Source organism: Mauremys mutica, chromosome 9 (assembly GCF_020497125.1).
Source record: "Mauremys mutica isolate MM-2020 ecotype Southern chromosome 9, ASM2049712v1, whole genome shotgun sequence".
NCBI lineage: Eukaryota > Metazoa > Chordata > Testudines > Geoemydidae > Mauremys > Mauremys mutica.
The window spans coordinates 41934811-41946866 of NC_059080.1; the positions used below are offsets into that span (position 1 = coordinate 41934811).

The 12056-nt window shown below is 46.3% G+C and overlaps 1 protein-coding gene across 7 annotated transcripts in view; it reads right to left on the reverse strand.

The window, feature by feature from the left end:
* Positions 1–12056, reverse strand: part of ENOX2 (ecto-NOX disulfide-thiol exchanger 2) — a 142371-nt gene that overhangs the window by 83438 nt on the left and 46877 nt on the right. For 6 of the 7 annotated variants that reach the window (XM_045029819.1, XM_045029821.1, XM_045029817.1 and 3 more), the window contains 2 exons: positions 8969–9103; positions 1709–1864 (listed from right to left, as the gene is read on the reverse strand). In XM_045029819.1, coding sequence (XP_044885754.1) covers positions 1709–1864; positions 8969–9103 — 291 coding nt within the window. The remainder of the gene's footprint in view (positions 1–1708; positions 1865–8968; positions 9104–12056) is intronic. The other variant, XM_045029818.1, reaches the window with a different exon arrangement.

The window sequence follows — 12056 nt, forward strand, 5'->3', positions numbered from 1 at the left end:
TGCCCAGCAGGGTAGAGAAGCCGCGGACCCGCTCCTGCCAGGGATAGAGAACTCCGGGGCTGCAAGCTGTGGGCGCCGGTGTTCTCGGTCCCAGGCAGGTGTGGGGCCCGCCTAGTGCCTAGCAGGGGAAAGAAGCCAGGGCCCCACGCCTGCTGGGGACAGAGAACTCCAAGGCTGCAGGCACCGGTGTTCTCTGTCCTCGCGGCTTCTCTCTTCTCTCTGGATTCATATATTATGTAATATTACATATGATGTTTTTTGTATTAATGTACAAATACAAAATAAGCCTTGAAAAATTGTTGGCGCCCACCTCACTCTTCTGAAAACATGAATGTGCTACTGGCCACAAAAAGGTTGGGGACCACTGTTCTAGAGCACATCAGGTGCTATCCATACAGGGCCCAGCACTCCTCCCAAGAGCCAGCACTGTCTACATGTGCTGAGGAGAGGCTGGTGTCCTGAAGACAATCAAAGCAAGCCAGGAAACTTGCACATCTCCCCTGCTGGCCATTCTGTAACTCACTGCTAATGCCCCTGCCTGATTGATTCCGTCCTGAGCCCTCCCCTCCGTGCAATCTGAAGAGCAGCACCCCACACCTGCTTTCAGGGACGGTCATGGGGTGTGTGTATCCCACGCTGGCCCAGCGACCAAAGGGTTAATACAGGCACTGCCAGCCACTGCTGATTGGAAGCCTGACAGCAGGTGGGAGGATAAAAGAGCTGGGAAGCAGAGGGGCAGGGTGGCTACCAGAGGAGTGAGCAGGCTGGAGAAAGGAACTCCTGCCAGCAAGCTAGTAAAGAGCTGCCCACAGACAACAGCCCAGGTGGCGATGAACTGCCTGACAGGCTGGAGAGCCTGCAGAGACCCAGGGGAAGGTAGGAAGAAGCTCAGGGCACTGTCAGAGTCGATGAACCCTGATCCTGCTTATCCAGCTCGAGGGCCCTGAGCTGGTACCCAGAGGCATGGGCGGACCTGGGCTCCCCTCCAGCCTGATAGATTTGGTTTTCAGACTCCTGGTCATCTGCTTCTCTGTGTATTAGTCTTCCTGTCTTGGGGTTTCCATTGGTTCCCATCTGTGATTCTTATTGATTTGTACAGACTGTTATATGCATTTATCTTGCATGTGCTATACCAAGCTTGGCTCCACCAGTCCATTCATACTCCCAGCCCACCCCTGCAGAGTTCTCTACAGAACTGAAACATGGATCAACCAGCACTCTCTCTTCAGCCTCCCACCAGCAACTGTCTAAGATAAAAGCTGCCTTTCTATACCATTACTCCAGAATCTTCCCATCTTTGTGACACAATTATGTGTGCAGAAAACCACACCATAGAGTTTAGACCCAGAACATTCAAAGGGCAGGAGTACACGTGGATTGCTACCAATTCCCAGGCTTATTACTGAAAAAGCTCTAATTCCTTCTGCTTGTCAAGAGCCTGTGAAATGATAAACATCCAGTGACAAGGTGTTAGGACCAATCTGTGCTATTGCCTTATAACTTGCTTTATAGTCAAGGGACCCTTTAAAATGCACATCCTCCGCAAACTGTGCTGGTGGGTTGTACAGGGAACAGGCTCTCACATGTTCTAAATGAATCACACTTTCTTGTGGTTTCTGGCTTCTTATTTAGAAAGAGGAATGAAAGACATTCATTCTTATGCTCCAACTTACAGAGGTGATGGGCCAGAACATTAGCAGAGTCTTACTTGGGTTGGGTGGGAAAAGGGTGCAGCTTTTGCAGTGAATAATCTCCTTCACTGCTGGCATATCTGGAGGATTAGGTGGTGGAACTATCCCCAAGCCAGGCATCATGGGGTTGATAGGTGGGATTCCCGTCATCATTCCAAGTGCAGGGTCAAAGTCTGAAATGGGAGAGAATAAGGAAGAGTGTTACTATTTATTATTCCTACTGCAATTGTGCTTAGGCACCACAAACAGGGCCCCATTCTGTTAGGTGGCACACAAACAAATGACGCAAAGACAGGCCCTGGAGCAGAGTGCTCACATTCTAGGATTTACACCATACATGACAGGTGAGTAAACAGAAAAACATAGGGAGGAAGGGAAGGACAAAAGAGAAGAATATGTGAGTAGATGTGGTACAGCACACAAGTAATTTGGGGCATTAGTTTAACTAAAGAGGGAGAGACTCACAACTAGAGCTATGAGAAATGTTGTCAAAGCCATTTTCTATCAGAAAATTGGAAATGTTTCGCTTTCTCATGCACACCTAGGAAAATTTTTCTATCCTACACACCCCAAACACACATTCTGCAGGTGCAACATGACCCACTACCTTCCCCCAGAAGCAAGAACAGAAGTTGTGCAGGGAAGATATTACAATTTCCAGCTCAGAATCAAGTGATTGTTACAACCCAGTGCTTCACTGTTTGCTGACAGGAATACAGCACAAAGGAAATTGACATGGATACTTAATGTGATGGATCCATATACTGCACCAAAGATAAATTCACTAGTGATTCTCCTCCACCCCCAATCTGTGCAATGATAACAGAGGGTGCTCTTGGCAGCACAGCATTAGACTGCACTCATGTCTTAGCTGCCTCAAATCTTTTCCATCCCAGATGAAAATGAGCTAGATGCCTACCTGCCCATTTAGGCAGTCTCTGCTGGAGAGAGGCAGGGCTGCAGGTGCATTGACACAGCTGTGTGGAGGGAGCCCAGGATGGAACAGCAAGAGAGCTGTGGGCCAAGACTGAGGTTCACTGACAGAATGGTGTGGACATTTTACATGAAGAATATAATTTTAAAATAAAGATTGCAAAGAAAACCTGAAAATGTGACCAAAGTGTAGGCAGTGCAGTGTGCTCTTCCTGAGTCTGATGCCAGCCTGGAACTGCAGAGGAAGAACTGCATCATTCAACTCAACAGGACTTTAAATCGAAACCCTAAACATGATAACTTAAATATCTTTGTTGTTAATTACTGCACTGCTGATGATTTTGGAAGAGAAACCTCCAGTCACACTTCTTGTCTCTCAGCTTCAAACTGTGCCTATGTCTCCCCAGGTATCAAAGCCCCAACTCTATCCCATGATAAGTATTGCTTTATCAATACAAAACTCCTTGGTGTGTGGGGACAGCGTAAAACAAACTGGATGCAATATCAAAAACAACACGGGGGCCCGAGTGCATTATTCGTGTTCACATTTAACTCATTACAACCTCACTTTTTTTTTTTAACAGTAACCACTAGAAGACTGCAAAGTCCTGGAATTAGGCTGTAGAATTTAGGTCCAGCTTGTGGTGGGGCCCATGAGGTCTTGGATGTAGGTGGATAAAACAAATGTAGCAAGTTAGAGGATATTTGTGTGTTCAATTTGTTCCATTCAGGGTGGTGGGCTTCACTTCAACCTGCCTAAATGTCAGCTAATTCTGCTCTTCTGAATGATGGGCTGCATGTGTTCTCCTCTGGCCACAAGGTGGCAGCATTTCATGTGCTGCGCCAAGGTTAGAGAATCAGTTCTTGTTTCTTTGCAGAAGATTGTCGGGCAACCCACAAAAGCCAGTCCCTAAGCTGGGAAGGTAGCCTGGATGCTGGCCACTTGTAGTTGTTCCTGGCACAACTGATGGCTGACTCTGGTAGATGAGTTTTACTTTCTTCTGCTTTATCCTGCCATGTTTTTCCCAGGGCTGCATTTCTGCAGCAGCTCGATACATGGCTCAGTTTTGCTTGCCTAATTTGGCTTTGCTTAAATTCAATACACATTTTTCCATTTATTTTACACCATGCCCAAGCTTTTAGTGTGACATGGGTTCATACTGACAATGCAGATGTTGGGGCAGCGGAGATGGGCTGCTAGGGTTTTGGTACCAAGGAGGGCAGTTTGGGTTTCAGCACCCAGGAGGTGTCTGAAGCTCTAACTCTGGGTAGGTAATCTTTCTCTTCTATCCCGGCCTCTTGTTGGTAGGGGCAGAGGTTACCTGATGCTTTTAAAGAGTTCAGCTCCCAGATCCAGCTCACAAACCCTTAAGAGGAACCAGACACCCTACTTCTCCCCCAAACTGCATGGCATCTAACCATAATGGGCAGCACATTAGCTGGATGTTTCTGATAAAATGACAGGTAATGAAATAGTTAATATCAACACTTAGGAAAAGGAAGTTATTTACCCTTTGTAACTGGAGTTCTTTCAAGCATGTGGTCCCTATCCGTATTCCACTGTGGGTACAAAAGCACTCCATGCACCTGAGACCAGAGAATACTTGCAAGTACTGTCCATAGGTTCACGCCTGTGCACTCCCGCACTCCTCTTGCTCTGCACCAAGGGCATTAGGAACAGGGGTGGTGCAGAGCGACAGCCTCTCCAGTTCCTTCTCTACCACGAATAGACACAATCTGAAGCAGAGGGGAAGTTGAGTGGTAGTGGAATACAGAGAGGGATCCTGAAGAACTCCAGTTATACAAAGGGTAAATAACTTTCCTTTCTTCTTCGAGTGTTGGTCCCTACGTGTATTGTACTCTGGATGACTGACAGCCAGTATGCAGAGAGGAGGAGGGTGCAAGGATGTAAGTGGTATGGCTGCTTGTAGAACTACTGTTCCAAAAGATGCGTCAGCGAAATAGGCTTGGACCAAGGTGTAATGTCTCATGAATGCGTGGATGGAGCTCCATGTAGCAGCCCTGCAAATGTCAATCAGGCAGGGGTATCTCTTGAAGTGATGCTACTGAGGATGCTTGTGCTTTCATAGAGTAAGCCCATACGTCATAGGAGGAGGATGTGCCAGCTCATAAAGTAGGATACAACCAGAGATCCACTTACAGATTACCTGGGAAGAAACAGCTTGTCCTCTGACTCGTTCAGCTGTGACAATAGCCAGCCTAGGTGACTTTCTGATCTGTTTTGTCCTCTGCAGCTAAAATGCCAACATTTGTCTTACATCAAGGGAATGATGTCTCTTCTCAACAGAAGCATGGGTCTTTGGGTGAATACAAGTAAGTGGATAGTCTGATTATGTCAAACTCCAAAGCTGCCTTCAGCTTCAATTTTGTGTGTAGTCACAGTGAGACTTTGGTGTTTATGGAATATAGTGTATAATGGATCGGTCATTATGGTTCCATGTTGACCTACCCTGGACAAGATGATGGCAGCAAAGAAGGTGGCCTTGGTTGACAGGTAAAACATTGAACACATAGCTAAGCCAACACAAAGGTGGCTTAGTGAGTGTAGAAAATACTAATTTAAGATCCCAATGAGGGGCTGGCTTCATCAGTGGAAAAGTTCTAAGTAAAACTCTTAAGAATCTAGACGTGGCTGGGTGAACAAAGACAAGTAGCCCTCCCACTGGTGGGTGACACATGCTGATTGTCGCCAGGTGACCCTGTAGCGAACTAAGGGAAAGACCTGCTGTCTTAAGGGTAAGGAGATAATCTATGCTAGCAGCAATACCTGCTGTCTTTAGAGACCTATGATACTGCTGGGCACACACACAGAAACACTTCCACTGAGCTAGGTAGCATTTCCTGTAGTGTCCTTTCTGCTATTACTGGGAACGGTTTGCACAGCTTCAGAGCAGGAGCATTCTAGGTCCAATGCTCACCCAAATACCAAGCTCTAAGGTGAAGAGCATCCAGGCTGAGATTCCTGACCCTGCTGTTCTCTTGAATCAAAGAGATCCAGGAAAGGTTGAATGCTGATGAGCGAACAGATTGAGATTTGCAAGAGACTTGGGAACCAGAACTTTTGGGCCATTTGGGCATAATGTTCCAAAGAACCTAGGGTAGCAGTGGGGTAGGAGGAAAGACACAGTTCAAGCGGTCTGTCCAAGGGAGTAGGAGACCATTGCTTCTGAATTACTGGCCTTGAACTCCCTTGGAGCAGTGTACGTTGCACTTCCTATTCTCCTGGGAGGCAAACAGGTCCCAGGTTGAGGCTCCCCACTTACTGAAGATGTTGTTCACCACTAAGAACATAAGAGAACTGAAGAATACTGGGTCCACACTGGTCAGACCAATGGTCCATAAAGCCCAGTATCCTGTCTTCCAACAGTGGTTGATGTCAGGTGCTTCCGATGGAATGAACACAACAGGGCAATTATTGAGTGATCCATTCCATCTTCCACTCCCAGCTTCTGGCCGTCAGAGGCTAGGGACACTCAGAGCACGGGATTACACCCTGACCATCTTAGCTAATAGCCATTAATGGCTATTATCCACCATGAACTTATCTAATTCTTTTTTGAACCCAGTTATACTTTTGGCCTTTACAACATCCCCGGAAATGAGTTCCACAGGTTGACTGTGCATTGTGTAAGAAGTACTTACTTTTGTGTTTTAAAGATGCTGCCTATTGATTTCATTGGGAGACGCCTAATTCTTGTGTTATATGAAGGGGTAAATAACACCTCCTTATTCACTTTCACCACACCAGTCATGATTTTGTAAATCTCTATCACAGGGGTGGCCAACCTGTGGCTCCGGAGCCACATGTAGCTCTTCAGAAGTTAATATGCGGCTCCTTGTATAGGCACCGACTCCGGGGATGGAGCTACAGACACCAACTCTCCAATGTGCTGGGGGGTGCTCACTGCTCAACCGCTGGCTCTGCCACGGGCCCTGCCCCCTCCCCTGACCCTGCCATGCCCTCACTCCTCCCCCTTCCCCCCGCCGAGCCTCCTGCATGTCACAAAACAGCTGATCGGGATGTGCGGGTAGGGAGGTGGAGGCGCTGATCGGCAGGGCTGCCAGTGGGTGGGAGGCGCTGGGAGTGGGGGCAGAGCTGATGAGGGGCTGCTGACGTATTACGGTGACTCTTTGGCAATGTACATTGGTAAATTCTGGCTCCTTCTCAGGCTCAAGTTGGCCACCCCTGCTCTATCATATCCCCGCCTTAGTCATCTCTTTTCCAAGCTTTTTAATCTCTCCTCAGATGGAAGCTGTTCCATACCGTTAATCATTTTTGCTGCTCGACTCTGTACATTGTCCATTTCATTTTGTTTGTGAGTTTTTTTGGCAATTGGCTCTGGTTTAAGAGAATGTAGCTCATGTTCCCTCTCTGAACTCCCACACAAAGCTCCCATTTGCTGCTCCTGGTCACAGTGATTTAGGAACCCATGAAATTTGTTGTGATTGCCATAAAATTTGACAAGCGGGAGGAGCTTGGGCTCATGGGAAGTAGGGGCCAGAGCTGAAGGCAACACGGCTTGAGCTTGCAGCACCACATTCTGCACCTGCAGGATTGCAACTCAGGTCTGCAAGGCTCCCACTATCTGTATCAGAGATAGTGGCCTTTGTAGGATCCATGCTTACCGTATAGTTCTCTTATTATTGGTGGGTTTTTTGGACTGCTCAAACTGGCAGAGTCAGAGATACAGGTAGTCATGTGGTTGGAGCAGGAGTCAGGCTTAGTGATTAGAGCAGGGGTGTAGCCAGGAATAGGAGCCCAGGATCAGAGCCGGAGTCAAAGGCCAAGTGGCAGAGCTGAGGGTCAGAAATGAGTTACCATGAGTGAGGCAAGACAGGGGCAAGGCTAGGAACAAGCCGGCACAAGAGCTATCATAGCCATTGGCAAATGCTTTGAGCAGCCATTGAACTTCAGAGCTGGTCTTCTGCTTCTTCCAATCAATCAGGTGGTGTGGCCAATCAGGCAGCCTACTACAGACTAGCTGTGCTCATTAGGTTGCCCAGAGGCTGGCTCTGCAGCAGGCCCTGCTTCCTCACACTCTGTGTTAATGTGGCTTGCTATGCTCTGCACAATGCCTGTGAGGAGAAGATGGAGCTTTTCGCCAGGAGCAGACTCAAGCCACTGCTGGATTTCTGAACCGGTACACACAGTCAGACAGTGCACTGGTTCTGACTGGTGCTGAATCCAGATGTGCAATGGAAATCACAGATGCTTTGTGCATTCTTATAACGGGTATGCACAGTTCCACGCATGAGGGGAATGAAATGGTGTTTGAGGTTGTTGTGTGAGAGAGATTTTGGAAAACATATTGGTATTGTGCATCATGAGTAAGGCTAAGATTTTGTCACGGATATTATTAGTAAAAGTCACAGATAGATCTTAGGCAAAACAGAAAAATTCACTGAAGCTGTAACCTGTCCCTAACTTTCACTAAAAATGTCCCTGACAAAATGGGGATCTGCGGATCCCCACACTACTTCAAGCAGGGCAGCTGCAGGGACTAGGAGCTGTCTGTAGCAGCTGGGAACTGTAGGATACCCCTCCCACCTGCAACTCCCAGCATCCACAGGGGCCAGGATCTTGGGTTCCTCCGCAGCAGCTCGGAGCTGCCTGCCACCCCTGGTGGCTGCAACAGCCGGGAGCTCAGGGGTTCCCTGCCATCTCCCACAGTCCAGAGCTCAAGGGTTCCCCCACTGCTGTCAGGGAGCAGGGCGTCCCCCGCTGCTTCCCGCCAGGAGCTGGGGGGAGGGGGGCCTTCCACTGCCTCCCGCGGTAGGGAGCTGGACGGATTCCCTGCCGCCCCCACAGCTTCTTGCCCCAGCAGGCAGGAGGGGAACCTGCAGCTCCCGACCACGGCAGGCTGAAGTCACAGAGGTTGCTGGAAGTCACGGATTCCATGACTAAATTGCAGCCTTAATCATGAGTTCTGGAAACACTTTCATGAAGAATATGAAGGCGTGTTCTGTATTTTATTCAGCCTGGCAATGTGCTGCCATTCATCGTTTATGAATTACTGAGATGATAATTTGTAAGTTTTTATTATGAAACTTTCACATTGGGTGTCTGATGACATTCATTCAGGTTTGTGCCACCAGTGGATTACCCTGAGGGGCTGCATGCCAAAGATTGCCGACCCCTGGTTTAGACTCTGGCCTCTAGATAAGTCACCTTGCACAGTCTGTGTATTTTAGGCATTCATCACCTTTGTAGGTTTTTGAGGCAGAAATAAATATCAGTTTAGGTAAACTCCTCTAAATATGTCCTCAGTGCTGACAGCAGTTAGTAAATTAATGACAGACATAGCATCAATTAAGTTACATACCAGGCAGCAGTGGCTGCCCTGACATTCCCATCGGTGCCATCCCTAGATTGTTCATCGCAGTGGCCCAGGCAGTGAGGTCTGACATAGGCAAGCCCATTGGGGTGGAATCTGCATTCAGATTTCTAACACCATCTGCTAAAAGGAGAAGTTGATTAATTTGAGCGTTTGGAAACTTGGTGCTTCGCCTGTTCCTCTACAAAGCAAACATTACCCAACAAGGTTCTGCAGTATCTACACCAGTGGCTCTCAACCTTTCCAGACTACTGTACCCCTTTCAGGAGTCTGATTTGTCTTGCGTACCCCCAAGTTTCACCTCACTTAAAAACTACTTGGTTACAAAATCAGACACAAAAATATAAAAGTGTCACAGCACACAGTTACTGAAAAATTGCTGACTTTCTCATTTTTACCATATAATTGTAAAATAAATCAATTGGAATATAAATATTTGTACTTACATTTCAGTGTATAGTATATAGAGTGGTATAAACAAGTCATTGTATAAAATTTTAGTTTGCACTGACATCACTAGTGCTTTTTATGTGCATGTTGTAAAACTAGGCATCTAGATGAGTTGATGTACCCCCGGGAAGATCTCTGCGTACCTGCAGGGGTACATGTACCCCTGGTTGAGAATCACTGATCTGCACCAACAGTGACCTTGATCCCAGCACCAGCACTGTGCCACTTGGGGAAAGAGCTGCTGCCATCATACGCTGTAGAAGACTTTCCAAAGAAAAAAGGTTGGTGTCATCCCCATGACTATTAGTTTCAGGTGTAGCTCCTCCATTGTTCTTGAGAGGAGCTCACAGAGCCCTTGTAGATGTGCTGTTTTGTGGGGGAGGCAGCCTTTTCATCTTCTGACAGAAGCATAGAAACTGGGGCACAGATCCTCAGGGATTGTAAACTCACATAGCTCAAATGAGGTCACGGCCAATATACACCAGCTGAGGCGCTGGTCCCTTCCCATTTGGAAACATTTATTTCATATTAGCAGAAAAAATTAACCACTTTCAGTATATTTCCCTTCACGCTGGAAGTTATGTGTAAATTTTTAACAGTGAGGGTAATTAACCACTGGAACAATTTACCAAGAGTCGTGGTAGACTCTACATCACTGACAATTTTGAAATCAGGATTGGGTGTTTTTCTAAAAGATCTGCTGTAAGGATTATTTTGTGAATGTTCTATGGTTTGTGTTATACAGGAGGCCAGACTACATGATCACAATGGTCCCTTCCAGCTTTCGAACCTATGAATCTGTGAACTTGCTGAAAGGCTCTGAAGACAAAAGGAAGGGCAATAACGGGGGAGGAGAGATGGCACTGAGGATAGGTTTCTCCAGTCAAGCGATTCAAGAGCAAAAGGAATAGGAACTAGATAAGAGAGATCAGTTAAAGGAGAAGGCGGGAGGACCGAAGATAGGGCTGGATGGGGCTGAGGGGTTAGAGGGACATAGTAACAGACCTCAGCGAAGAGTCTAAAGAGGAGGAGTACAGAACTACACAGAAGAGGGGAGTTTATTCCTCTACCCCACATCGTGTACAACATAATGCTGAAAAGCCCTTACTCTTAATTGCACAGTGGTCCTCTTTATAACCATGCACAATCCATGCTGAGGGCAGTCATTTCCCATTGTTCATAAAGATTCCATGTGCCAGCAAGTAAATCAACATCACTAGACACAAAGCCCATATAACTAAGCTAGGCCAAAGTCATGAATTTATAGCACCTATATATATATAGAAAAAAGATTCATGTGGTGACAAAGCATCATATTTCATGTCAAAGGCATACATGTATGAAGCCTGCTATATGCCAGTGCTCTGTTGTTCATGTTTACAATATTCCATCCACTAACTTTACAAGTACAGGGCCTTCACCAAATGTACGAGGTCTTCAGCATATGACTGAACTTTATGCTCTTCTGAAAAAGTGATGGGGAAGATATTAGTACAGCACTGGGACTCTTCTGAATTTGAATTGTCCCAAAGGTGTGGGTCACGTCCCAAGATTATTGCTGTTGCAGGGGCCTTGGGCACTGGCGCACCTCAATCCCTTCTATTCTCTACCTGTGGCACATAACAGTCTAGTCTCCTGTGGGCTGTGATACTTTGATCTCATTTCAGTTGCTGGGTTCAGTTTATGAGTGGCTGGGTGGTACTGGTGGCCTGTGGTATACAGGAGGTCAGACTACATCATCTGGTGGTCCCTTCTGGCCTTAAACTCTATGACTCAAGCCATTCAAATTATTTCTTAAAGCTGTTAGAAAAGCTTTCATCCAGAAATAATACAGCTTCCAAACTTGGTATTTGGGAAGGTGGGAGGCTGACAGAGCTATTGGGCAAATGAAGGTAATTCTAGTGACCTAAATTGTGAATGCTTTGGAATGTTTTGGGTTTGTTTTGTATACTGGAACCTTTACTTTGAATGTTCTGGTTTTTAATATTAGGTCACTGCTGACAAATCTCTGACAGACATTGAATTGGTATCTAATAATCTAACAATACTGAAATTTATAATTTTATGAACACTGTGTGTTACCTAGCCACTGAAGTGGAGTTATTGTATATTGGGTTATAAGACCTCCTTATACGAATGTGTTGTTCAAGCTTAATAGGGGGCAATGAGTAAAACAAGCAGGAAAAGAGCACAATAGATCAAGACAAGCAGCCTCCCAACACACAAGGAGGGCAATTACAAGACAGTGACTCCTGGCTCCAGGTTGAAGTGACACAGCTGTTCTGCTAATCTGGGAATGAAGAGATCAAAAGAACCTTTAAAAAGCCCTTCTCAGGAGAGGAAGGGGAGGGGAGTGTCAATTGTTGGGTGGACAGGGTGGACACAGAGAGAGGCCCAGCAGAGGTGTTCAAACCAGTTGGCATACATATAAACTGGTTTATTGTTATTATAGTTCTTCTCTCATTGAAACAATTACCAATAGATTTCCTATTTTATTTTCCAGATATAAAGTTATTTCACATAAAAGAAATAGAAGACAGATGTTGACTTTTATTATTTATTTTATAGCTGTCAAACAACATTCTTATTTACTTATCCGTCTATTGGCAGAGGAAAATTCACACAC